The following is a 27,526-nucleotide window of genomic DNA, read 5'->3' as shown; positions in this document are numbered from 1 at the left end:
TAGGGATCCATGATGTTTCTGCTTAGGTCATCTGCTAATGTGTTCTTTTTTCCTGGCAGGAATTGAGCATGTAAATGAACTTGGTAAGCCAGTGCTGTGTTCCACAAGGTCATTGCTTGCCTGCATAGAGGTAGAAGTGTGTACCTCCTTGTTTGTTTATGTACCACATTACTGTGGTGTTGTCTGTCCTTATTGTAAGCTGTCCTGGATGTAAGAAGTCCTTGAAGGCTGTCAGGGCATTCTATACAGCTAGCATTTCTTTTTGATTGATGTGCAGATTCCTTTGATCTGCAGTCCATATGCCTTGAACGCACCGTCCTGCCATGTGTGCCCCCAAGGCATAGTCTGATGCATCTGTTGTCATAGTTTGCCTGGCTGGGGGTAAGGTGAAAGGCTGACCCTTGTTGAGGTGACATGCCTGTGACCACCATAGAAACTCCTGTTGAAGGCAGGGAATGAGATGTATTGTTTCCAAGCTGTGGCTGTGTTGAGTCCATATGCTTTTTAGGTACCATTGTAACTTCCTCATATGCAGTTTTGCAAATGGTATTAGTTGTATGCAAGATGCCATGAAGCCCAAGGCCTGCAGAATTTTTCTTGCAGGGAGTTGGGTCTTTGTTTCCATTGTTTTGAAGTATCGAGTTAGTTGTAGTTGTTTGTCTGGCATCAGATAAGCCATCTGGGCCGTTGTATTCAAGCTGGCACCCAGGAATGTCATATTTTGTGAGGGCACTAGTTTTGATTTCTTTTTGTTTACTGTGTACCCTAGGCAACTTAGGTGTTTTACAAAAGCCAGCTGTTGTAAGAGAATGTCCTTGCTTTCTGCTTGGATGAGGCAGTCGTCCAGGTATGCATATATTTGAATTCCTCTTTGTCTGCAGTATGCAATTACTGGTGCCAGGCATTTTGTGAAGACCCTGGGCACAGTAGATAAGCCAAAGGGCAGTGCAGAGAATTGGTAATGGGTTGAACCTGCAATGAAACAGAGGTATCTTCTGCAATTTTGTCTGATAGGGACATGCAGGTATGCCTCCTTGAGGTCCAATGTTACTAGCCAAGCTTTCTTGCCCAACACGGGAAGAAGCTGCTGTAGTGTTAGCATCTTGAATTTGGATACTTGCAAGAAGGTGTTTAGAATTGAAAGGTCCAGAATGGGTCTACAAGCATTGTCCTTTCTGGGGACTAGAAAGAACCTTGAGTAAAATCCTTGGCCTTGTTCCTGTGTAGGTACCAGTTGAATGGCTCTCATGTCCATGAGAGCTGTAATTTGTTTTTGTGCCTCTGCCCATTGATTTTGTGGCAGGTTTGGCATTCCTTTTATCCTTGGCAAGGTGTGGAAATGGAATCTGTATCCTTGTGAGATAATGTCTAGGACCCATTTGTCCTTTGTGACGATGCACCAGTTGTCTGCAAGTGCTAATTTTCCTCCCAAGGGAGCTGCCAAGAGAGTTTTGCTTGGCAGTTTGAGGTGTAAGTCATTGTGTTTGCCTTCTAGTAGTTTGGGACCTGTCTTCTCCTCCCTTCTGTGTTGCAGTGCCCCATTGGCGAGGTTTGTAAGGGATTTGTGCTTGTCCTCTGCCCCTTGGCGACCTGTATTTACCCCTCTGTGGTCTGTCAGAAGCTGGAAAGGACCAATTTTTTGTTGGCCAATTTCTGCTGAAGCGTGGGATCTGTACCTGTAAGAAATCTTTGACTGTCTGCATAGATTTTGCCTTATCCTCCATTTTCTTTAAAACCTCTTCTGCTTTAATCCCAAATAAGACATCTTGCTGTAAGGGTGCATCTAGTAACTTTGCTTTAATATGATCAGGCAGAGTTTGTTCCTTTAACCAAGCATGCCTTTGTATAACAGACCCAGTAACAGCTGCTCTACAGGAAGCTTCCAAGGAATCAAATCCACATTGTAAAGTATGTTTGCCCACCTGTTCAGCTGCATGCAACAGATCCTGCATTTCCTTGAATTCAGACTGTTGAGGGTGCGTGCTCATCTTTTGTTTTATTTGAGACATTAGGAATTGCTGGCATTTAAGCATGCAAAATTGACAATTTAGTGCTCTCATAGCTAGAGTAGCTGAGGTGTAAACCTTCTTCCCCCACCTATTTAGTGCTCTGGAGTCCCTTTCAGAGGGTACAGGATTTTTAGCCATAGAAGCCTTAGCCCCTTTGGGACCCTGGGATATTGTCTCTGGATCAGCAACAGGGCTTTTGTAAAGAAATTTGTGTGAGTCAGGCACTCTGTAGTATCTCTATCTGGTTTGGCTGGAGCAGGAGGCAGAGAATCCGGATTTAGACTAGATTTTAAGTAAACATCATCCACAATGTCTAAAACTGGGGGGATAGCAAGTGGTCTGTGCTGGGTGAGTAAAAGAAACTCTCGGAGTCTTTTCTTTGAGTCGGAGTAGTCCTGACCTTTCCCAGTGGAAATGTTCCCCTCATGGTATGTAAGGTTTCGCCAAAGGAATAGTCTTCAGGGGGAGAAGCTGAGGGAATGGAATCTTCAGCATCAGAATCTTCATAAGGGGAAAGGGGTAATCCTGTTCCTCAGAGGAGCCTGAGGAAATAGACACTTGATCAGAGGAGGCATAATCCTCCTCTTGTCTAGGCCTTTTGTCCGTGGGGGGGGGGGTTGGGAACCCCTGATTAAAGAAATCAAATCTTCAGCCATTTTAAGCATCCATTTCTTAGGCATGGGGCCTTGAACTGGAGACTGAAGTGCAGTCTTTTTTGGTTTTAGAAGAGTCTTAAGCTTAGCATAAGATTTTATGGTGAGAGTAGTCCGTCTGAAGACACCTTCTGAAACCAAAGGTGTTTCTACAGCACTGGCTTCTCCTTCTGCAATGTCGTCGGTAGGGCCTAAAGAAAATGGCTGCATCGGCCTAGAACTCTCTACTAGAGAATCCTAAGTGGTCTGGGGTTCCAATTCTGCGGTAGTCAGGGGCTGCGTAGGCACCTCACTGAAAACCGAAGAACCGGCGACCGGCCCAGCCGAGGCCTCGGAGTCTGGCTTGGATCTAGGCTGCCTGTCTTTTTCTTTGCATTTTTTATGCACGCTGGTAGTCGGTTGCTCCGGCGGCATAGTGTAATTAAATTTTCTACCGAAGTAGTGTCGTGCGAAATTAAAGCATCACTTTATAGTTCGCTTATTGGACCTAGCACAAAACTGACAACCAGTGACATTGTGATCTGGGCCTAGGCAAGGTATACAATAAGAATGAAAGTCCTTATGAGGTATTTGCTTCCCACAAGAAATGCAATTGTTAACTTTTTCTGACATCGGACTGAGGCAAGAAAAGGTTCCCCAATGGGGTACTTAGCTTAAGACTTCGGACTGAAACTCGATTCGAAAATCTCAGGTGTCGGCTGACTGGCACTTGCGAACTGCTTCTGCTTTGGGCACCGTGTGGCAAGAAAGACTGGAGAAAATGGCGTTGGATGCCTCTTATATACCCCTGGCGCACTGACGTCAGGGATGAAATGACAGCAACCAACGCCGGACCAAGACTTTGGAATTCAGTCCGACTGCGGTACCGCCTGACGACAGGATAACCCAAGTGTGATGACTGCAGCAGGGTAACACGATGAACATCGTATAGTTATAATCAACTGAAAAATAGAACCAAAACAGGTTCAATTAACATGTATGTTGAAATAACAGCAATACTGTGTACAATACTAAAGAGGATTAAATTATTCTTGATCAAAATCAGATCATAAATGACATACCAGGCCCATGCGCTTAGTAAAATGTCCAAATTTAAGGTTTTACAAATAGTCATACTCACATATGTGATATAATCCCCAAAAAAATGGAACAAATATATATACACAATTTACAATGTCCCATAAATGGTGACTGCCACAATCACAAGAGAAACAGATTGTATGATCCACGCAAAGCCCATATAATAAGTATAAAAACATGAAGGGAGTCCATAAAGCCCTCTTGATTTCCATTTAATCTAGCGACCATAAAGAATGATGAAAAAATAGTCGCTTTGCAATGTCCGGACAAATAATCCAAATTATGCTGTATTCCCCCTGCAGAAGAACCATACAATAGTTCCACAAATTCGTGTAGAGCAGCAAAAGTGCATAAAGCACACACCAACCCTATCCCAACAGTTCAAAATGAAAAATAAGTCCAAATAGGAGACATGATGCAACTCTATTGTACCTGAAATAAAGAAAACCATTCGGAAGCCCAAATATATTTGCAACCTGCTCTATATACATGACACAAATCCATGAACAAGACAATAGTTGCACAGATTCATGTAGAGCCGAGAAGGTACATAAACCACGCACCAACCCTATCCCTACAGTTTAGAAAAAAAACAGTCCAAACAGGAGACATGATATAATTCTATTGTACCTGTAATGAAGAAAACCATCCGGAAACCCAAATACATTCACACAATGCGCTATACATCTGTGATAAAAATCCAAGAACAAAACAAACACCCTTCTGGACATGGGCAGTGATTACCAAATACAATCCTGGGTACTGACTAGAGTATCTACAGTGGATATAAAAAATTTACACACCCCTGTTAAAATGCCAGGTTTTTGTGGTATAAAAAAATGAGAGCACAATAAATCATTTCAAAACTTTTCCCACCTTTAACGTGAGCTATAACCTGTACAATTCAATTGAAAAATAAACACATCTGTTAGGGGAAAAAATATAAAAAAAATGAAAAAGTACAATAAGCTGGTTGCATAAGTGTGCACACCCTTAAACTAATACTTTGTTGAAGTATGTTTTGACTTAATTACAGCATTCAGTCTTTTCGGGTAAGAGTCTATCAGCATGGCACATCTTGACTTGGCAATATTTGCCCACTCTTGTTTGCAAAAGTGCCACAAATCTGTCAGATTATGAGGGCATCTCTCATGCACAGCCCTGTTCAGGTCACCCCACAGATTTTCTACTGGATTTAGGTCTGGGCTCTGGCTGGGCCATTCCAAAACTTCAAATTTCTTCTGGTGAAGCCATTCTTTTGTCGATTTGGATGTATGGCTTGGGGTCATTGTCACGATGAAAGGTGAAAATCCTCTTCATCTTTCTAGCAGACACCTGAAGGTTTTGGGCCAAAAGTGACTGGTATTTGGAACTGTTCATAATTCCCTCCACCTTGACTAAAGCCCCAGTTTCAGCTGAAGAAAAACAACCCCAAAGCATGATACTGCCACCACCATGCTTCACCATGGGGATGGTGTTCTTCTGGTGATGCAAAGTGTTGTTTCTGCATCAAACATACCTTTTGGAATTGTAAACAAAAAGTTCAACCTTGGTCTCATCAGACCATAACACATTTTCCCACATGCATTTGGGAGACTATGTATAGTTCTGCAAATTTTAGCCAGGCCTGGATGTTTTTCTGCATAAGAAAAGGCTTCCGTCTTGCAACCCTACCCCATACTCCAGATATGGAGAATATGGGAGATTGTTGCCACAAGTAGTACCACAACCAGTACTTGCTAGAAATTCCTGCAGCTCCTTCAGTGTTGCTCTAGATCTTTTGGCAGCCTCCCTGACTAGTTTTTGTCTTGTCTTTTCATCAATTTTGGAGGGACGTCCAGTTCTTTGCAATGTCACCGTTGTCCCATTTTTGATGCCTGTCTTCATTGTGTTCCATGGTATATCCACAACCCTTCTCCTGACGGATACCTTTCAGCAATGAGATCCCTTTGATATGTTGTAAGCTCTCTGAGAACCATGGCTTTGGCTGTAGCAGGCACCTGAGTAAATGTCAAGAAAATCCTACTAAGACAGCTAAATTTTATTTGGGGTTAAGAGTCTCTCTAATTGATGGCATGTGTGTACCGAAGAAGACTGAATACTGTAATTAAATCAAAAGGTGCTTCAACGAAGTATTAGTTTAAAGGTGTGCACATTTATGCAACCAGCATATTGGACATTTACTTTTTATATTTTTCTCCCCCTAACAGATTTGTTTTTCAATGGAATTGTACAGGTTATAGGTCACATTAAAGGTGGGAAAAGTTTTCAAATGATTTATTGTGGTCTCTTTTTTTACATCACAAAAACCTGGCATTTTAACAGGAGTATGTAAACTTTTTATATCCACTGTATGGTATTACATTGGGATGAAACTGCTAGGCTTGAAAACGCATCCTAGTTGATACCTAGTAACCTCCTATGATTCTAAAAAAAGTCCTTACTTTTTCAATTTTTTTCCATTTTTTCATTCTTCTTGCCCATCCATTTCTTTTTCATACATTTTCTCTGCAAAACGTTCTACCACCTCTATAATATCATCTTGTTTTATTTTTTATTTCCTTTGCCATCTAAGATGGCATCAATCAAATTTCCTTTCAGAAAAGCTTTGCCTATGTAACATCATTTTTACTTTTTGTCTGTTCTTTTCATACATGTTTTCCTATTTCCCTTATTTTGTCACTTACGTTTTCTACCTCTCTCATAATTTAGTAGAATATCTATGTTCCATTTTATTTTTTTTTTATTCTTTTCTCCACTTCTAAATATATTTAATAATTCATATATACTACCCACTACACTGTCCAGTTTTTATACAAAATGATCTCATTGTCATACGATCTGTCCATAATATTTCTTATTTTTTAGTCCTTTCTATAGTTTTCCGTCCCCTTTTCCTCTTTTCCCTCATTTATTTTACAGTCTTCCCCTATTCTATCCCATATTGCTCTATGATCTGAAAACTCTGCCATCTGTACCCTCCTGTTATTTCTTTCATGTCTTTAGAATAAATTATATAATCAATTTTAATCTTAAAAATCCTCTTTTTATGTCCTTTATTCTTTCCAACTTTTTAAAATCACCTCCCTTGATATTCTGAGCCAGATACCAAAAGAGTTGCTCTTAGTGCAAGTCTGCCCTGATCATGAAGGACTTACTGTCAGTGTACGGGGAGGGGGGTGGGCGTCTCATTTCAATATCACATATCCTTATCCTCAACTGGTTCAACAACTGTTTATCTAAAATTCCTATTTCTTCATTTTTATAAATATTCCTATTCTAGAACAAGTCTAATTTCCTAACAAACAATTTGCCCCCCACCCCCAAACACAGACTGGATTATTTTCTTTTTTCTGTTACATATGGCATCTAGCAAGCAAAAAAAATATCAATTTTTTTGTTTTTAATACCATTCCACCACCACCAAACCTCTTATATCATTTCTAGCGCTCATGTTTAATGCTAAATTCTTAAATCATCTTTATCCTTTTCCGTGTTGTACTTCCAGATCTTATTTTTCTTTTCCCTCTCCCAAGTCTCCCGCCAATTAACTTTGACTCTCTTGTTCTTGCTGCTGTTTTCCTTTCCTAATTTCTCACTCTTCACTTTCTAAAACTGTAAGTCTGTTTCCTTCCTGTGTATTAATAGCCTCATTTAACTGTCGCTTCTTCTTAGTCATTGTTTAACATTTCCTCAGTGTCCCCATCCCACTTTCTCTTTCAACATTTTCTGTAATGTTTTCTGTTTGTCTTCTGAGCTTTCCTCCATATACTCTTTCCTCTTCCAATATCGGACAGACCAATTTTTTTCCATTTTCTACAAAACTGGCCACATCTTCATTTGTTACAGTCTTGTACTAAATAATTGTCATCCCCACAGACATAACATGCCTTGGGTTGACCACAGTAACAAAAATTATTTTACCATTCACACTTATTTTACTTTAAATATTGCTACCCACAATTCCCAACCCCCAATCCGTACATTTCTTTCATCACATTTTTTTTTAAGTCTTGCACTATACTGCACAGTGAAAAAATGTTTAAACTCATACTCATCCACATCTAAAGTCTGAAATTGCACATTTTGTTTTCTTTTTAGTTGTAGTCCCAAGCTCTGAAATAGTTTCCACAGTGCTACTGTAATTCTTTTTTCAGTCAAAATTTTCCAGCAAGTTAAAGCTTTCAAATGTCACTTCCCAAACATTTTCAGCTCTCAAATGAATTAATGCTAGTGGCAAACTAATACAATCCAAAATGTCCTCCCTGTTCAAACTGCCATTCCTTTTACTTTTTATTCTGACCACTGGACTTCCCTAGAGCTGTTTAGAAACTGCAACTATTTGTTTCCTCTCAGTTCCTTCTTCCATTCTTCCCTTCCTAGCTGCATTTGTTGTAGAAGTGAACCCTGAGATCTACTCCACCAGCCATTAACAACTCCAATTTCTCTTTACCAGCAGTTGTTTGTTTCCAATCTCTCAGTTTCTTCTTCCTGTAACACTATCTCTACCAAGTCATCTCATTTGGCCATTCCTCCTTCATTTGGCTTTGCCTGGTTCATCAAATTTATCAGCATGTCTCCAAACATCCATTTTCCAGCTCTATAACTTATTTTATCTCCTTCTCTTTCCTTCTGCTCCTCTTTCTAGCTCTGCTGCACTTTCCTCTATCATGCGGCTCCCAGAACTGCTGCAGCAGCCCTCCAGCCCCACTTAGCAGTTCCAGAGTGCTTCACTTCCTTTCCCCCAAAGAGTAAGGGAAGCTCCCTGATGCTCTGGCCAAATTTCCCTTAATATAATAAACCCCCTTGAGTCTTCCCTGAAAACAGGCTACTAGCCTAGTGGGATTAACCCAAAGGATAAATTGTATATATTCTACTTATTTTGATGTAAATTACACACTCACATGCACACACAAAATCACAGCCATCTGACTTGACTGCATGGCAGACCATTACATTTTTAGGCAATGCTTGACAACATCCTTCTCCCTACAACAGTGCTGTCAGTGTAGGCTTGGTTGGGAATTTGACAGTCATGTGGACACTCTTTTGACTTGCACCTAGGTGGTGTATACTCTCTCTACCAGCGAAAGTCAGAATCATGATTTCAGACTATGCAAGCAGCAAAAAAGTGGTGGATTGGATATGGGGTTGAGCAGACTTGTGCAGTCACAAACAGCCATATTGTGGTGTATACCCCATTATCAAGCTTTGAAAAAAGTTTTTAAACGATTGAGGGGATGACCCAAACTACAAGACCATGAAGCAGGTGCTTAATGTCAGTGCAGTTCTCTCTCTAAAGATAGATTAGATACTGAGATCTTACAAAGACCATTGAGCAGCAAGATTTTTCCAACATACTAATAAATGGAGACAACCGAAACAATGTATGGTTTGCATCAAAAAGCATTTGAAAACAGTATAGATCTTAAGATGAGCTAGAGATGGGGGAGGACATAAAAAAAAACAAAAAAAAACAAAAAAAAAAAAAAAAAAAAAAAAAAAAAAAAAAACAAAAAAAACAAAAAAAAAAAAACAAAAAAAAAAAACAAAAAAAAAAACAAAAAAAAACAAAACAAACAAAAAAAAAAATCTCAGGATAATCCAGTGACATTCTCAAAATATTAGATACATGGGTTGAAAAAATGAGGTAACAATATGGATAGCTTGACTAGTCTAAAAGGAAGTGTTTCACAAAAAAGTAGGGGATGAGCACCAACAGCATTTCTAAAGATTAAGTTGGGTCCCATGAATGAATTAAAGAATGTGAAGGGCAAGCATAATATCCCTAACAGGAGTAGGGCTGTTAAGTAAGCAGGTCCTGCAGCACACAAAATAGGCTATGGTGTTATCAGACATTAGAATGGATGTACTGTGTTTCCTAGATGGCAGTTCCAGTGAGAAGCAGAACTCCTCCCATGACAATAGAATAGCAGAATACTTCTTGAATTATTAAAACTAAAATCCACAATGTAGTACATTATTAATTAAATCCTTCCTAAAATAACTGCAATGATTACTCAATGGTATTAAAATCCTATTTGTAAAGTCAAACTTTGGTCAGTAAGCCATACCTTTTTAATTCCTTGCTCAAAAGCTCGTCTGGCCAGGGGTCCAGGTCCATCTACTGTCTTTCCATCATCATCAGGGCCCCAGCTTGCACTATAAATATCAACATAGCCAAGGCCTATACCAAGAGACTTTGCTTCAACAACATCAGTTACATCACCATCTAACATACGGACACCTAAAGTCAAAGTAACAAAATATTCTCAATACATGGGGTATACCAGAGTAAAACAGTATTTCCATCTCAGATTAAAGTAAAGTTGTGCATCATCATCATACCTAGTACAACTAACATCAAAGCTACCTCATTGTTCATTTATTCAACATTCTTAGCAAATTTTACAACAAAGACAGTCCATCGTCTGATACAACATTATGAATGTACTTAAACAGTCACCTTATGTTTAAAACTGATTGTACAAAGTATTGCACATTGAAGTCCCTATCACTGTAACACTGGTCAACTCTGGTCACCTTTGCTCTGCAGCCCAAATAAATGGAAGATGCACCTACATCAATACAGATCTTCACGTAAGCCTAACATAGTACCAATACTCATATCTTTACCAACTTCACAACATATTTTTTTCCTAGCTATCAGTATTGGTTAACTAAACTACTGTCTGCAGTAGTACCACAGTAGTGCCTAGGTACATCAAGAAAGGCTCCGTATTCTCTCTATAGTTCCTTCCCTAACATAAAATGGGTATAGCATAAAAAAGGAGAGAGAAAAGGATGCAAGTATATACCTATAAAAATCTCTCCGAAATAAACTAGATACACTTTTGCAGTTTATGTGGAGGACACTCCTTGATGGGTGCTTTGACTGGTTTACTTTTCTCCACCAAGGAGTACTCAAATACCTTTTTCTAGAACTTCTAGGAATGGATGCATGGCGGTAATAATACTCAAGATGTGTGGCATTAACAAGTGTGGTCATCTGCCATAATTACAAATGCACCCCCTTCTTACCAGTAAGCGCCCTCCTACAAATCAAAAAAAGGAGGAAAAAATAAAGAAAATTTGATAACGGAAAACTTATCAAGTTACATACAAGTATATACTTGCCCAAATTACAGGGATTATAATACCAAAGGTCATCTGAAGTAACATTACCTGAAAGATAACCAGCATCTCTGACCCATGAAGGAGGTAGTTCTTTATAGAGCATATTATATCCAACATCTAAGCCCCACCTTGAGAAGCCCTATACTTAGGCATGATCACTAAACAGTATAACCTCCTTAGTGAAAGATCTGGATAACTGAAATGCATCTAGCAAGAATTTTGTTCTTTAAGGAACAATGAGTCGAGATACAATACTCCAATGCATCAAAGTGAACTATGGCATAAGAAAGAAGCTTTGTGGACCCAAAAGTGGCAACTAAGCCTACCAAAGGGCAGGACAAGCAAGAACTGGAAGTGGACACACCTTATAGGAACAGAAAATTCATAGTTTGGGCAGACAGGTGATACACCTAATAGTGTAGTGGCTGATCTCTCCAACACCATGGGTGAAAAAGACTGAAACACATTAACTTCACCAGCACCTGAGGATGGACTTCAAGTCCAACCACAGACCAGGTAATGCATGTGGAGAACACTCCCTTCTGGGCTGCAAAAGTAGCAAAATGCTTTGGAATGTGGCAACACCCTCAAACTTATTCTAATTCCCAATCTCAGAGGGATACAGGAGAAGAACATGACTACAGTGGAGCATCGTTTCCTCAAAAGAAGTGGAAAGTGGACAGGAAGGGGACACCAGTCTGTTCCAATAATAAGAGATGGCATGGACTCGGAATATAATTCAAATCAGAAGTTCGCAATTCACCAAAGGAAGGATTTTCCATTAGGAATGGGGGTAGTCCTCATCAAGCAACTTTAGCATCCATATAACAGTGCATTCCATCCTGCTCAAACCTGCCACGGACCAAGAGTATAGACTGCTCACAATTTATTTCCCTCTTCCCCAAGAAATGGAGATAAGATTCAGCAAAAGATGCTCAGGACTCTGTTTTGGAAGCTAGTCATCCAAGAAGGTTAGTAGCACTGGTCAATACCATTTAAAACTTCTCCTATTTCAGCACAAATAGGAGCCTTCAAGCAGTAAAAAACTCCTCCTTTCAGATCTACTCAAGCTTATAGGACACAGTACCAGAGAGGAGGTAAAGAGCCAAGATATTTACAAAGTGAGAAATCATCCTGACCATGCCCCTAGTGGACTTCCAAACCACTAAGGTTAATGCCCAAGCCAAGCCACTCTCACTCTCCCTGCCTACAATATGCTGGGGGATTCAGTTACATTCATGGAGTAGCACATGGAATGGAAAGAAGTGACCTGCTGGGTCAGCAGGAAAGAAATAGGCAATGCTCTTAAGTAGAGAAAGAAGATTATTCAGAGTGATCCAACCTGAGAACTTAAGCCAACATTCAGTGCCCCCCCACAAAGGATATCTATTCTTCACAAGAGTGAGAAGTAAGGTTTCAAGAAAGTTGGTCACAGGCTCTCATTGACCAGAATCATAAATCTAGTCAAGATTTGCCAAAGACCAGAAGTAAGGCCCCACCTCCAAGAGACACAGGGACGGAGAGAGAAGCAGACAGAGATCCAAATTGAGCATGGAAAGGTAAGAATCATCTTGAACAAACACTGACCAAAAGGGTCTCGAAGTCCAGAAGGCCTCTTGTAGAAGGTGGGCACAAGTAAACAACCCTCTGCACTTGAAATACTACCCTAAAGGGGGGATATAAGTTGGAATACTTTCTCCAGTTTTCATGAGAACCCCATAACATTCCTAGGTACCAGCCCCTACAGCTGACACTACACTAAGGACCTTGAATAAGATTATGGCAAAGAAAGATCCACACCTTAACTCCTTGGCAATGCAGGGAGGTATGGCGCACTGATTGACGGCAGTAGACCAAAACAGCCAGCTCACACCTAAGCTCACAGAACACAGACCACCACAGTCTTGGGCAAAACACGAAGGTAAAAACTTCTACATGTATGAGGAGACAGGTCAATGGTCAACTTACATAAAAAGCAGCAAATCTAGGGGGGTGAAGGACTCAGGAGTATCTGACTGCAAATGCATTTCCCTCAATGGCTTCCACAATGGAATCCAGGGGGTTCCATAGACAACTCCCCTGGCCCAGGAGTCCAAGGCTGGTCAAGCCATGGCCTGTGCCACTGGGTAACAGATGCAGAGCTCTTGAATTCAACTAAATTCCCACTAATAGCAATACACTGAACACTGAGCAATGGGTCTTAGACTCATCCCCACCATCTCATTTGTAATCTACCCAGGAACAGAAAGAAACAGATCCCTTTCACACATCCTGTTGTGCCCCCAACCTCCCCGAAGAATTGGACAGGTGTTACCTCTCTAAATTTTGATGACTGGAGAAGGTGTACTGGGTCAAGAAGAAAAAAACAAGACTGCCACTTTCATAAGAAAGAGCAGCTGCAACCATCCAGTGGTGTTGGGGGTCTAGGCCTACTCATCTGCTCTCTCCATGCAGTCCATCAAAGATGACCTCTTTACTGCAAAGCCTGCCCTTTTCCCACCTACCACCAAGCACCTTGATGAAGCTCTCTCAGAACCCCAGAGAGCCTCCCATTACCCCACTCACTAGATCAGCAGCTGGCTCCTGAAAGAGAAGACTTGACTGGGACTCAACTGACCAGGCAGCAAGGTGGAGGTGCCAAGTAGAAGACACTTGGTTCTACAGTTTGGGTGTCCATATGGGCTTGTTCTTTTACTGAAAATGGAAGAGTTTAGTTAGCAAGGAAGTAGCACTCCAACAACATGGACAGGCAACTACCAGAGACTACATATTCTGACCAAACAGGTCACTTCTGTGAAAAGAAAAATTCAACAAAAGACTACCAAGGGTCATTTCACAAGGGAAACAAAACTAGGCATTTGCAACAGATATACTAAAAAAGGCGAGGTTGCACCAACAAGGCTGTCTTGAGGGTAAAGACATCAACATACCTGATCTCAGATTTAAAGGCCCTGAGTTGGACAAGTAGCTGACTGACCAAAGCCCAAAGTGGCAGACAAATATACCTTCTTGCTAACTCTGTCCCCCTCTCTCAACTTCCCATCTGCCAGCTAAGTAGAAGTGGGATAGAGGCTTTGAGAACACTGACCAAATCAAGACCACAAGGAAGAGAGCCCATGAGGCTGACACACACGGTTTCACTGTAATCTGCTTGAGATAAATGTAAGGTAGTGGCTCTCCTAGGCAGCAGTAGTAGAGTGTGGGTGCCCCCAAGTTCCCATGACCTCGACAAACAATAAATCTATGGAAAAAGAGACCTAAAGTGTTCTGGGATGATCTCCCTTCCTTGCTTACTCTAGGATTTGCTACCACAGCAAGTCCAAGTGGCACATGTCCTCTTTATGAAAGACTTCATTTCAACAAAAAGTTCATAAATCTGGAAGTCCAAAGCTTTAACCGTCTCAGAAAACCCAACAAAATTAGCTCCTTTAGGGAACTAACCAGGCAGAAAGGCCTGGGCACTTTGACTGTGGAGTCTACATCATGTAAAAACCTACAAACATGCACAACTGACAACAGGGAGGTCTTAGACATGGTGAAATAAGAGTGCATCCGCTTGCTCACTAAGGGCCCACCTACAATGAGCTGGGCATCAGCATCCAGCTGAAATCCCTACATGTGAAATTCTGCACCATTAGTCTGCTCCCCAATAACAGTCGATCAAGTCTGATCTCTTCTGCCTAGGCCATAGTCTCTAGTGCAGACTTAGGACAACTCCTCTTACTCTGAAGTTTAGATGTGCTAATCAAAAAGCCTAAGTGTGAGCTTTGGTCCCAAGAACTCCAAATTTACTTCATTTAATTAAATGTGCAAGGGAACTGGCTCAGATACCCCTTTCAGCTGTGACCCAGTGCCAAGGCAATAAAACAAGCTTTTAATTCATAGTTGCACAAGGCTATCATCCTAAGAGCTATTTTAAGCCTAGCCAGTCTTACCCCAAACTTACTAAGATATTGCTGGCATGTGTCAATATCCCAAAGAGTTTTACGATTATGATATAGGCTTATCACATCAAGCATTCATAGGTTGCCCCTACTCATTAGGAACAAAGGTACCAAACCAAGGGTACAACTGCAACATAATTATATTTATTTATATATGTAAATAACCTAAGTGCCATGTTTAATCATAGCCTCACCTCAGGCTTCGTGCCCACTGAATGGCGCACAGCTACAGTTATCCCACTCCACAAGGGGGGATCCGCCTTGGATCCCAGGAACTACTGTCCCATCAGTCTGACTAGCCTGATCTGCAAGGGCATGGAATGCATTATCATGGAACATATAAACAAAGACATTGTCAGCCTTCAAACACTGGACCCCACCCAGTTTGGGTTTGTGAAGGGCCGCTCTTGTCTCCTGAATCTGACTTACTTCTTTGAATCAGTCTCCAGAGCTGTGGACAAGGGTAAGACAGTCCACACAGCCTATCTGGACCTCGCCAAGGTCTTCGACACCATCCCCCACTCTGGAATCATAGATAAACTTACTAAGCTGGGCATTAATCCCTACATCACTCAATGGGTTGCCAACTGGCTTACTGACAGAACCCAGACTATAAAAGTAGCTGACTCCAAATCCAGCTCCAGACAAGTGACAAGTGAAGTACCTCAGGGTTCAGTCCTGGGACCACTCTTGTTTGGCATCTACTTCTCTGAAGTACAGGCCAACACTAAGGGACTTTGGCTAACAAAGTTAGCAGATGACTGCAAACTGGGAGCCATTATTGAATCCCCAAATGATGTGGATATTCTACAAAAAGGCCTTACATAAACAGATGCCTGGTGCCAGAGCCATGGGCTCAAGCTTAATGCCAAGAAATGTATAGTTATCCCCTTTGGAAAAAAAACATGTACCCATGAATTACCACATAGGTGGCAGGACACTAAACATCAAAAGTGTGATGAAAGACGTAGGGACACAGGTGGACAGTGGTCTCACTTTCGATAACCACAACAGTCAGGAAATCCTTCTATGTGGCACACCTCATCACTAAGGGCTTTTCATTCAAAAAAAAGGAGGTCATTGTCCCACTGTACTCATCCCTCAATAGACCCATTATAGAGTATAGTGCCCAGTTTGGTATGTACCTCACAAGACATCTGCAACAGCTGGAAAGGCCACAGAAATACCTCATTAAAAGAATCACAGGCCTAAAGCAGATGCCATAAGCTGACAGTCTAAAAAAAACTCCAGCTATACTCTGTGGCATATCGTTTACTCAGAGGCAATCTCTGCTTAACATACAGGGCCATGTCAAACCCTGAGCTGTTGGACATGCTCCACTTAAAGAAATCCCAATCCCTCAGAGCCACACGCTCCAGGGATCTAAACCTTGTCATCACAATGAACAAAACATGCTGGAGGGATAGGTTCCTGACCCAGGGACTTCCCATACTCTGGAATAGACTGCCCATATATCTCAAGCAGAGCGCCTCATTGGCCCTCTTCAAAAGGAACCTTGATGATTGGATGGGAGATAGGAAATTCACCCCGGGGATCATGTCAGTCACCCTGCTAGACAGGGGTCCAGAGAAGTAAATATTGTGGGAAGAAATATCCAGGGAATTGTTATGGCTAGGCTTGCAAAGGCCCTAGGGCCGATAGCCTAGTACCAACCTATGAACCTATAAATGCAAAAATATCTAAATATAAAATTTTATAAATTGCATTTTATTATTCATTATAATCTATTTACAATAAGCTTATGCATTAAAACATTTCTAGTTTATAATAGTTTTAATTAACAAAATTTGATAAACAGAATGAGTTGTTCAACAAACTTAGCTGCTGTGATTGGTCAACACAAAATACTGCCCCATGCTATATAGTAGGGTCTTAAGCTCATAAATAGCGGTAGCACAAGTCAACACAAATGAGCTTAACTCAAGGACTGTTCTTAAATTCAACACAGTTTAACTTGCTTTATATTTGACTGTTTGCGTTGGAGAAAATGTGCCATAGTTTCAAATGGAGATAAGAATCACCTACATAATGGAAACACGTTTTGGAAGTATAATGAGTTGGCAGATTTTAGAAATTCCCTACACAGTACTCTCAAAAATATTGGGTGAGCAAATGGCTGTAATCAATAAATTATTCTTTTGAGCTGGCACACAGGATCTGAGCTGCTTAGACATAGCAAGGGCCTTATTTAGTTTAATTCTGTTGGCTGCCAAAAAAAAAAAAAAAAACAATTACTAGAAAATGGAAATCAGAGTCTAAACCAACTGTATTTTGAAGTATTGACTATTACAAAATATATAAAAGAAATACAAGACAGATCTTTAGAAAAGGGAAGGAGCAAATTACATAGGAATAAATGGAAACTGTAGAAACAATGCTTGCAGAATAATATTCAGGAGAAGGGGGAGCGAGGTTTAAGGGAAGCAGAAATTCAGCAAGTTATGTAATACTGGACTGATGATGATTACAAGGATATTAAAGATATGTGATGTATAATGTATAAAAATAGAGAAAATGTTAATAAGGCTGGTTTTCTTTTTTGTTACTGTATGTTTGCCCATGTCTTAAGTGATAATTTACTAAAGGTGTTTATTAAACTAAGAGCTCAGCTTACCAAACAGTGTGAGCATGTAAACAAAGCTGGAAGCACATTTAAAAGAACTGTCATACATAATAGGTGGGAGTAACAGCTTTCTTTCATAATGGCTTCTCTGTCTGTGTACTCATAGAACTTGAATGGCCTTACAGGGACAGACAAAGAAGACTGAATTACATTTAGTGTAGGGTGCAAACAGCAATGTTGTAGAAGACACATTTGAACAAAAAAACATGTGAATGACAAAGAAGGGATTTTGGGTTTGATATTCAGCAGACTATCAGGAACAAAGGAAAAAAGGAAGTAACACTGATTGCTTGAGGCTTTCCAATAATGACAGAAAATGGGGAAAACTGACAGATTTATGGTAGCTAGGGGTTATAGGTTCATAGGTGTGTACTTATTGACCAATGGCCTTTTTAAGTGTGACTGTACATCCCAAATCTCTCAGGGCTTTCCATACCTCTTCACAGTTTTGCATAAACCTGCAGCAGTGTGAGATTTTAAGTATTTATAATGCTAATTTTGAAAACTAAAGGTTAAACATTTTAACATATGCAACCGAAGATTTAGCACAGCAGAAGAATGTGTGTGTGTGTCATTTTCTTTGATACAAGTTCATGACAGACAGCCTGACCCTAGTGATGAGTTTACCTTGACAAATGTTGGGATTAACATGCATTCTGTAGAAATGAATACTGCAGTGTACAGTTAAACGAATGATAATGTGTGTATTTTTATTTTTCAAAAAATGTTTACGTTACCGATGATATTGTTTCAGATACCATTTGCTTATTAAAGAAATACATGTTCATTGAATTGCTGGGCTAATCCGAACATGTGATAAAAAGTTTTATTGGCAGGGGAAGAGGATTATGCTGGCATGTATTACATGCTACCTAAAAATGCTATTATGGACCTTAAGAGAATTTTGTTAGAAATAATTAGCTTTCAGTAGGGAATATTACTTGTAGGTGGAGACTGGAACTTAATTTGCAGCAGTAGGGACCTAGAAGGAAAACCACAGCAAGACGGTAGATTTACAAAGACATATGAGAATTTTTTGTATGTAAGACATGAAGTAAACAGTAGAAACTGAGAAATTACCTATTTCCCTGAATGTACAGAATAAAAATATATTTCACAGGAGGAGCATGTGTATTTAACCGAAGGCTTTGACATCCAATAACTACTTCAAATCATGTACCAATAAAAACTAAGTTAAAGATGCAGGGGTAATAAAATAAAACTGATATACTGGCACCCCCCCCCCACACACACACACACACACACACACACAAACACACACAAACACACCTGTTAAAAGAGGAAATAAATGGGTAGTGGAAATAATTCAAGAATGGTTAGTGAAGACAGAAATCTCAGACTAACTAGTGAGCAGGACAGACAGAAAATAGAGTTTAAAACACACTGTAAAATATAAGAGAAAGCTATGGGAATGAAGAAATGAGAAATATATAGAGGGGTTGACATAGTTAAAGTATTGACAGAATTAAGGGGAATGTTACAGAACAAGAGTAGCAAAGTACAGTTTTGTACCTACCATAAATTTAGATGTTCGAGTGCTCATACAGCTGCAGTCATAACAGAAGGGTTATCCTGCCGTCAGACGGGTCCTCGGTCAGCCTAATTCCAAAGCCTAGGTCCGGCGTCAATGGTCTTCACTTCTTCCCTGACGTCAGTGCGGCAGGGGTATAAAAGAGGCAGCCGACGCCATTTTCTTCAGTTTTTCTTGCCCCAGATGTCAGGTGCCCCCAGAAGATAGGAAAACATAATGTTATGCAAAAATGCAATGCTGATAAATCAAAAACAGTAGTTGCAAGCAAATACACCATAAAATAATAGCCCCAAAAGGTTATATGAAAAGTGTTTGTCATAAGGCCTGTCCTAAGAGGGGATGGAGGGAGGGAAACCTGGACTGCAGCTGTATGAGTACTCGAACATCTACATTTATGGTAGGTACAAAACTGTACTATGTTCATCGTGCATACAGCTGCAGTCATAACAGATGGGTAGAATCCCAAAGCTAAGTAAGAGTGGTAGGCACTAAGAGGAACTAGGAGGGGCTAGGATGCCCTGCAGGACTGCTGTGGCAAAGCCCGCTCTAGATTTAGAGTATAGTGGGAGGTGATAGTGTTTGGAAAAAGTGTGCACTGAACTCGAGGTGGCTGCTTCCAAAATATCCTTGGTAGGAACCCCCCTGAGGAAGGCTGCAGAGGTAGCTGTGGCTCTGTTGGAGTGGGATCTGATGCATGCAGGCACAGATTTTCCATGAAATGAGTAACAAAAGCGTATGCAGTGGGCTATCCATTTTGAAATTGTCTGTTTGGAAATAGCCTTTCCTTGAGCACCTGCAGCATAGGACACAAAGAGTTGCTCAGATTTCCTGAATGGCTTTGTCCTGTCCAAATAATAACGAAGTTGTCTGTGAATATCCAAGGAATGTAGTAGTCTTTCCCCTTTGTTTTGTGGATTAGGGTAAAAGGTAGGTAAGTGGATAGTCTGATTCAAAGCTACACTGGATACTACCTTTGGTAGGATTGGTTCGTAAGGAAACTCTGTCCTGATGGAAAATGATGAATGGTTGCACAGCCATGAGGGTCTGTAGCTCAGAAACCCTGCAAGCTGAGGTGATGGCCAGAAGAAAGGCTGTTTTCCATGACAAGTACTGTAACTCTGATGAAGAAGCTGGCTCGAAAGGAGGAAGGGTCAGCTTTTCCAATACAAAGTTGAGGTCCCAAGCAGGGACTGGTGGTTTCCTCAGGGGTTTTATATTCTTTGCCCCTCTGAGGAACTGCCTTAAGAGAGGATGAGAGAATAAAGGAGGATCTGTGTTGTATTGTGCAGAAATGGCTGAAGCGTGGATCTTGATGGAGGAGAAGGAAAGTCCATTGTTTAACATCTCCGCTAGGTACTGTAAAATTTGAGGTATATTTATTACCAAAGGATTTTGTCCCTTCTTTTGATTCCAGGCACAAAATCGTTTCCATTTTGTGGAGTAGGCCTTTCTACTAGAAGGTCTTCTGGCCTCCAGGATGACATCTTACACCTCCTTGGAGAGAAAAAACTGTTGGGAAATCAAGGAATTCTCCATGCAGCTAGATTTAGAGTTTTGAGATGGCTGTGAAGAGTTTTGTAGCTGTGCTGGGACAACAGAAGAGGGACTAGAGGTAGGATGCATGGTGGGGAATGTGTCAGGCTCTTCAGGAGTGGATACCAGTGTTGTCTTGGCCAGTCTGGAGCAATGAAAATCATTTTCGGCCTCTCTGCTCTGGCTTTTAATAGAACTTTGGGCAGCAGAGGAAGAGGCAGGAAGGCATAGACTGTCAATGTTGCCCAACTGAAGGAAAGTGCGTCCACTTTCCAGGCCTGCGGATGATAGGTCCTTGAAAAAATTTTTTTCAAATAGCAATTTCTGTGGGTAGCAAAGAGATCTATGTCTGGCTGTCCCCATGTCTGAGTTATCTTTGTGAAAACTTGAGGATGCAACTTCCATTCGTGTGGATCTGTCATATTTCTGCTTAGGTTGTCTGCCAGTGTGTTTTCATTCCCTGGCAGGAATTGCACCTGTAGTTGAATTTGCAATTCCAGTGCTGTGTTCCATAGGTTCATGGCTTGCCTGCACAGGGGGTATGAATGAGTTCCCCCCTGTTTGTTTATGTACCACATCACTGTGATGTTGTCTGTCCTTATCAATAGCTGGCCTGGATGCAGTAGGTCTTTGAAGGTCATAATAGCCTTTTGCACGGCTAGCATTTCCTTTTGGTTGATGTGAAGGTGCTTCTCTTTTCGTGTCCATTTTCCCTGAATGCACTGATCTGTCATGTGTGCTCCCCAGGCGTAGTCTGAGGCGTCTGTTGTGATGATTTGAGTTGCTTGAGGTACACAGAAAGGAAGACCTGTGTTTCTTTGGCAAGCTTGAGCCCACCACATAAATTCCTTTTGAAGGCATGGAATGAGTGGTATAATTGCTTCCAAGCTGTGGCTGTGTTGAGACCATAAGCTTTTTAGGTACCATTGAAGTTTTCTCATATGCAGCTTTGCACATGGGATTAGTAGGATGCAAGATGCCATGAATCCCAGAGCCTGCAGGACTTTCTTTGCAGTTAGTCTGGTGTAAGTTGCCATTTTTCTGAAGTATTGAAACAGTTGCCCTTGCTTGTCTGGCGTGAGGTAGGCCATCTGGGTGGTTGTATCCAAGCTGGCACCCAGGAAATTTATTTGCTGAGAGGGTATTAGTTTTGATTTCTTTTTGTTGACTGTGTATCCCAGGAAGTTCAACAGTTTTATTACAAACGCCAGGTGCTGCAGTAGTATGTCCTTGCTGTCCGCTTGGATCAGGCAGCCGTCCAGATATGGGTAGATTTGTATCCCTTGTAGTCTGCAGAAGGCGATTACTGATGCCAGGCATTTCGTAAAACACTCTGGGTGCAGTAGATAAGCAAAAGGGCAATGCAGAGAATTGGTAATGGGTTGAACCTGCAAGAAATCTGAGGTATCTTCTGCAATCTTGTCTGATAGGGACATGCAGGTATGCCTCCTTGAGGTCCAATGTTACCAGCCAAGACTCCTTGCCCAGCATGGGAAGAAGCTGCTGTAATGTGAGCATCTTGAATTTTGGCACCTGTAGAAAAGTGTTTAGGATGGATAGGTCTAAGATAGGTCTCCAATCTTTGTCTTTCCTTGGTACCAGGAATAGTCTGGAATAAAACCCTTGACCTTGTTCTTTTGCAGGTACCTCTTGAATTGCTTTCATGTCCATGACAGCTGAAATTTGTTTTTGTGTTTCTGCCCTTTGATTTTGTGGCAGGTTTGGCATGCCTCTCATTTTTGGATGGGTGTGAAAGTGGAACCTGTAGCCTCTGTCTATAATGTCCAGAATCCATTTGTCTTTTGTAACAATATACCAATTTTTTGAGAATAATGTCAGTTTTCCACCCAAAGGTGCTGCCATTAAAGTTTTGCTTGGCAGGTGTAGGGGGAAGTCATTGTGTCAGTTTTCTAAAAGACTGTGATCCATCTTCTCCACCTCTTGGGGTTGGTGCTTGCCACTGTCTGGCTCTGAAAGATCCTTGAGGTTGTCCTCTACCCCTTGGACACCTGTATCTGCCCCTTTGAGGTCTGTCCATGGCTGGAAAGGACCAATTTTTTGAAGGCCAGTTTCTGCTGAAACGTGGAGGCTGTACCTGCAGGAAATCTTTCACTGTTTGCATTGATTTCGCTTTTTCCTCCATTTTCTTTAGCACCTCCTCAGCTTTTAACACCAAACAATACATCTTTTTGAAGAGGTGCATCCAATAATTTAGCTTTGACATGATCTGGTAAGGTTTGCTCTTTGAGCCAAGCATGCCTACGTATAACAGACCCCGTAACAGCAGCTCTACATGAGGCCTCTAAAGCATCAAAACCACACTGCAAGGTATGTTTACCCACTTGCTCTGCACCATGCAACAAATCCTGCAACTCTTAAATCTGGTTGTTCTGGTTGTGTCATCTTGCTTTTCAGCTGAGATATCAAAAACTGCTGATACTTTATATGGAACTGACAGTTTAATGCCCTCATGGTTAAAGTGGCCGAGGTGTACACCTTCCCCCCCCCACCTTTCTAAAGCTCTGGAATCTCTCTCTGAAGGTAATGGGTTTTTAGCAGTAGAGGCCTTAATTCCCTTGGGACCCTGTGAAATAGTTTCTGGGTCAGCAGTATGGATTTTATATAGGAACTGGTGAGAATCAGGAACCCGGTAATACCGGTCTGATTTAACAGGAGCTGGAGGCAAAGAATCAGGATTAAGGCTGGCTTCTGTGTAGACATCATCCAATATATCTAAAACAGGAGGGATAGCCAGAGGCCTATGCTGGGGGAGCAGAAGAAATTCCCTGAGCCTTTTCTTGGAATCTGAGTAATCTTGGCCTTCCCAGTGAAAGTGTTCCCTCAATGTATGCAGGGTTTCCCCAAAAGAGAAGTCCTCGGGGGGGGGGGGGACCGAGGGAATAGACTCCTCTGCATCAGAGTCTTCGAATGGAGAATAGGCATAATCCTGGTCCTCAGATAGTTCTGAGGTAATAGAAGCTTGATCTGAGGAAGGGTAGCCTTCCTCTAATCTGGGCCTTTTGTCAGAGGGGGGTTGAGAACCCCTGATAAGAGTAATCAAGTCCTCAGCCATTTTAAGCATCTGTTTTTTAGGCATGGTGCCTTGAGAGGGTGTCTGAGGAACCTGTTTTTTGGTTTTCATGGCTGTTTTAGATTTAGTGAAGACTTTAATAGAGAAGGAGGAAGGCCTGAAGACCCCTTGAGAAATGGCAGGCCTGTCTAAATTCTGAGTTTCCCCGCCAGGAGTGGCGTCGGTATCTGAAGTAGGAATGGGGGCCGAGGAGCCTGCGACCTCGGGTACTGAAGACACCGGTAATGCATTGTCATCGGTACTCAGGGGCTGCGTAGGCACCTTGCTGAGTACCGGAGAACCGGTAGTCGGCCTTAGCGTGGTTTCAGTAGGTGGTGCGGACCTCGTATGTCGGTCCTTATCTTTGCGTTTTTTGCTCAAAACTGGAGTCTGAGTATCCGACGACATAATATAATTAAATTTTTTGCCAAAAAAGTGAAGGGTGAACTCCGCCCAACGCTTAATAGTGCGTTTGTTGAATCTAGCACAAAAACGGCAGGCCGAGACGTCGTGGTCTGGGCCTAAGCAAGGTATACAGAAAGAGTTGAAATTCTTATGCGGTATTTGCTTCCCACATGAAATGCAATTATTAACTTTGTCTGACATCGGTCTGAGGCAAGAAAAGTTTCCCCAACGGGGTACTTAGCTTTCAAGAAGACTTTGGCTGAAATACTTTCGTAAATCTCAGGAGCTGGCCGACCGGCACTTGCGAACTGCTTCTGCTTCGGGCACTGCGCGGCAAGAAAGACTGAAGAAAATGGCATTGGCTGCCTCTTTTATACCCCTGCCGCACTGACGTCAGGGAAGAAGCGACGACAACCGACGCCGGACCTAGACTTTGGAATTCTGCCAACCGAGGACCCGCCTAATGGCAGGATAACCCTTCTGTTATGACTGCAGCTGTATGCACGATGAACATCTGTAGAACACATTTGGATAATATGCACAAGTTTAAAAGGGTTGCTCTTAAACACCTTTTTGACACTTCCAGAGCACATCAACTTATCACAATGGCTTAGGCAAAACAAGTAGAAAGGGTTTTCACCAAAGTTAGGGAACAAAGAAAAATAACCAAAGGTTCTACAGAAGTACCACACATTTTGGAAATTTTATGAAAATTGGTATAAAATAGAGGGGTGTGGAAAACATGAAAAGGCACAAATGGAAATATTTATGAAAGACTTTATGCTAAGGTTAGGGGCAGAGGGGAATCAACAAAATAGCCAAGAAAGAAATGAGAAAAACAGGAAAGTCTCCAAGAAAAGACCACATTTTCATGGAAGTTTGGAAGGAAGAAAGTGAAAGACGAATGGTTTTATTTAACAGAATGGGGGGGGGGGGTACCAGCATCTCGGAAGAAAGCTGTGGTGGCTGTATTACCTAAAGATGGTAAAGACTCTTCAGATAACCTTCTGCATGGATTAACTACATCCAGGTTTACTACAGCTCTCATAGAAGCCACAAACTAACCCTCTCATGATATCTAGTGGGAATTCCTAGCTACTGCAGGTTAATAGCAAGCAGAACAGAAACTGCATGTACATTAAAAACATACAAAAGGAAAAATCCAATATAATATACTATGTATCCAACTAAGAATACAATTTCTTAAAATTCTTTTTATCTAAACAGATTAAGATAAATTGATTAATCCTAATGACTGTTTGTTGCTATGAGTAAATACAGGACTGTAATGTCATTCAAGCTGACAGAAAAAAGGATGCATGCCCTAATGCCTGACCACAATGCTATCACCTTCAATGTAACACTTAATACTGACCCCTTAAACTTCTGCCAGAGACAGTACAAAGATTTAAAGAATAGTTTCTAGATGAAATAAATCTTTACCTAGATGCCAATAATAACCGAGAGGTTTCACATATTATCCTATAGGACACTTTAAAGGTAGTCTTACATGGTAAAGTCAAAAGTTGTTATATAAATAAAATGAAAGAGGGGGATAAAAAACTAATAGACATACAAAAAGAAATTGATGAACTAAAACTAAATTACATCAAATGGCAAATCTGCAGTAGCTGACATATGTAAACTGAACAAAGAATATCAGGATATTATGCAGCATAAAAAAATCAATAAATCTGTTAAAAATCAGATTACAATCCTACTCAAACAATCCCAAGAGTATGCACAGGATTGTGGTTAGATCTAAATATTTAAATGAAAAGAGTTATACAAAAGAAATAATATACACTAGAAATAATCAGACTATCAAAGTTACAGATCTAAAAATATCTTGTGTTTTAAAAACCAGTACAAAAATATTGATAACTCATCTACAAGTGATAACAGAAGTATAGAGAACTTTCTTGCTAATAATATTCAAAAGAAGCTATCCAAACACAATTTTAATAACACAGACAGACCCTTTTCCTTTAAAGATTTAGAGGAACAAAAAAATTCTTAAGACAAAAAAGGCACCAGGGCTGGAGGATCTAATGCCAGAATTTTACAAACTCGTACCTGATAACACCTTGAAAATCTTACTCAATGCAAAGTTGTTACAACTACAGGAAACATCTCTGCCTTGTGGAAATATTCTATCATCTCTCCCATCCAAAAACCAAATAAAGAGCCCAGCCTTTGCACATCATACCCAGTTTCTTTGCTTAACTTTGTTTACAAGATATTCATGTCTATCTTAGCAAACAGATTAAATATTATTCTTTCAATATTAATTTATGAAGACCAAACCAAGTTTATCAAAAACAGAAAAGTAAAAGACAATGTAATTAGACTACTGTCCTTCACAGACTTGGCAAACAAGAAAAAAAATGAGCTTCCTATTTTAAGCCTTGATATGGATAAAGCTTTCGACTCCCTAAATTGGCCATACAAGTTTAAAGTTCTGCAAAAATACAATTTCTCCTCAAACTTTAAAGGATTAAACTATATGAAAAGTCCATAGCCTATGTAAAGACTGGATCTTGTCTATCTAGCCCATTCAAAATATTAAGAGGTACTTAAACAGGGGTGCCCCCCTCTCCCCATTACTCTTTGGCTTGGCTTTTGAGCCTCCTGCAAATTATGTTAGAAATAATGACAGTGTTAAAGGATATAAAATGACAGACAAATTATCCCCCAAGATACAACCTGTTTGCTGATGACTTACTAATAACTTCTAATGCTATTGAAAATTCAATCCATCACCTATTATATAATCTAAACTTCTTTGCAAACATCTCTGGTCTAAAATTCAATCACAACAAAACTCAAGCACTTCTGATGAATACAAATGTTACTATGAAACTTAGATCAAAAAAAGAAAAACTGGAAGGGCATGCATATTAAATATCTAGGCATCATTACTGAATCTAATTATAAAGAAATCACTCATCTAATTATCAACAACTTATAAACTCAGTTACTAGTCTGACAGTTGGAAAAGACTCTTCTTCACATCTGAAGACAGGCTAACTTTAATCAAAATAATACTGTTATCTAAAATCTTATTCATTGGCCAAGCTCTAATAATTCCCCCATCTATTAAAATTAAACAGAAAATTAATAACTCATTACTCAACTTTTTTTGATTTCTCAAAAAACAAGAATTTCTCTTCTCTGGCACACCACAAGCTGGTATGAAGGAGCTATAGGGTTTCCAAATATTAATTTTTATTTAAACTCCACATTTATTAACATAGTGTTGCTTTGGAGCAATACTTCTTGTACATCACATTGGAAATCAATACATGAAACCTTGCTTCTAAATAGTAATAGGACATTGCTTGAACCATATACTCAAATGCATACAAACATCTTTATATGGATTTTAAAATATACATTCGAAGTGAAAGGTCAAAACTTGTTCTTACACCTCATATAAACCAGATATTGCTTTCATTTTAAAAAGCTTGCACTTTCTAATCAGTTAAGAATTTATTAA

At 40.5% G+C, this 27,526-nt stretch overlaps 1 protein-coding gene across 1 annotated transcript in view; it reads right to left on the bottom strand.

Moving 5' to 3' along the window:
• PCSK6 (proprotein convertase subtilisin/kexin type 6) overlaps positions 1-27,526 on the bottom strand; it is a gene marked incomplete in the record, with an annotated part of 1,289,931 nt that overhangs the window by 790,301 nt on the left and 472,104 nt on the right. Inside the window, 1 exon segment of the mRNA XM_044078680.1 lies at positions 9,817-9,989. Coding sequence (XP_043934615.1) covers positions 9,817-9,989 — 173 coding nt within the window.

The sequence above is a fragment of the Protopterus annectens genome, chromosome 7.part1 (genome assembly GCF_019279795.1).
Source record: "Protopterus annectens isolate FY-2018-M chromosome 7.part1, PAN1.0, whole genome shotgun sequence".
NCBI lineage: Eukaryota > Metazoa > Chordata > Ceratodontiformes > Protopteridae > Protopterus > Protopterus annectens.
Note: the sequence above shows the minus strand (reverse complement) of the source record. Positions and strands in the feature narration are given on the sequence as shown.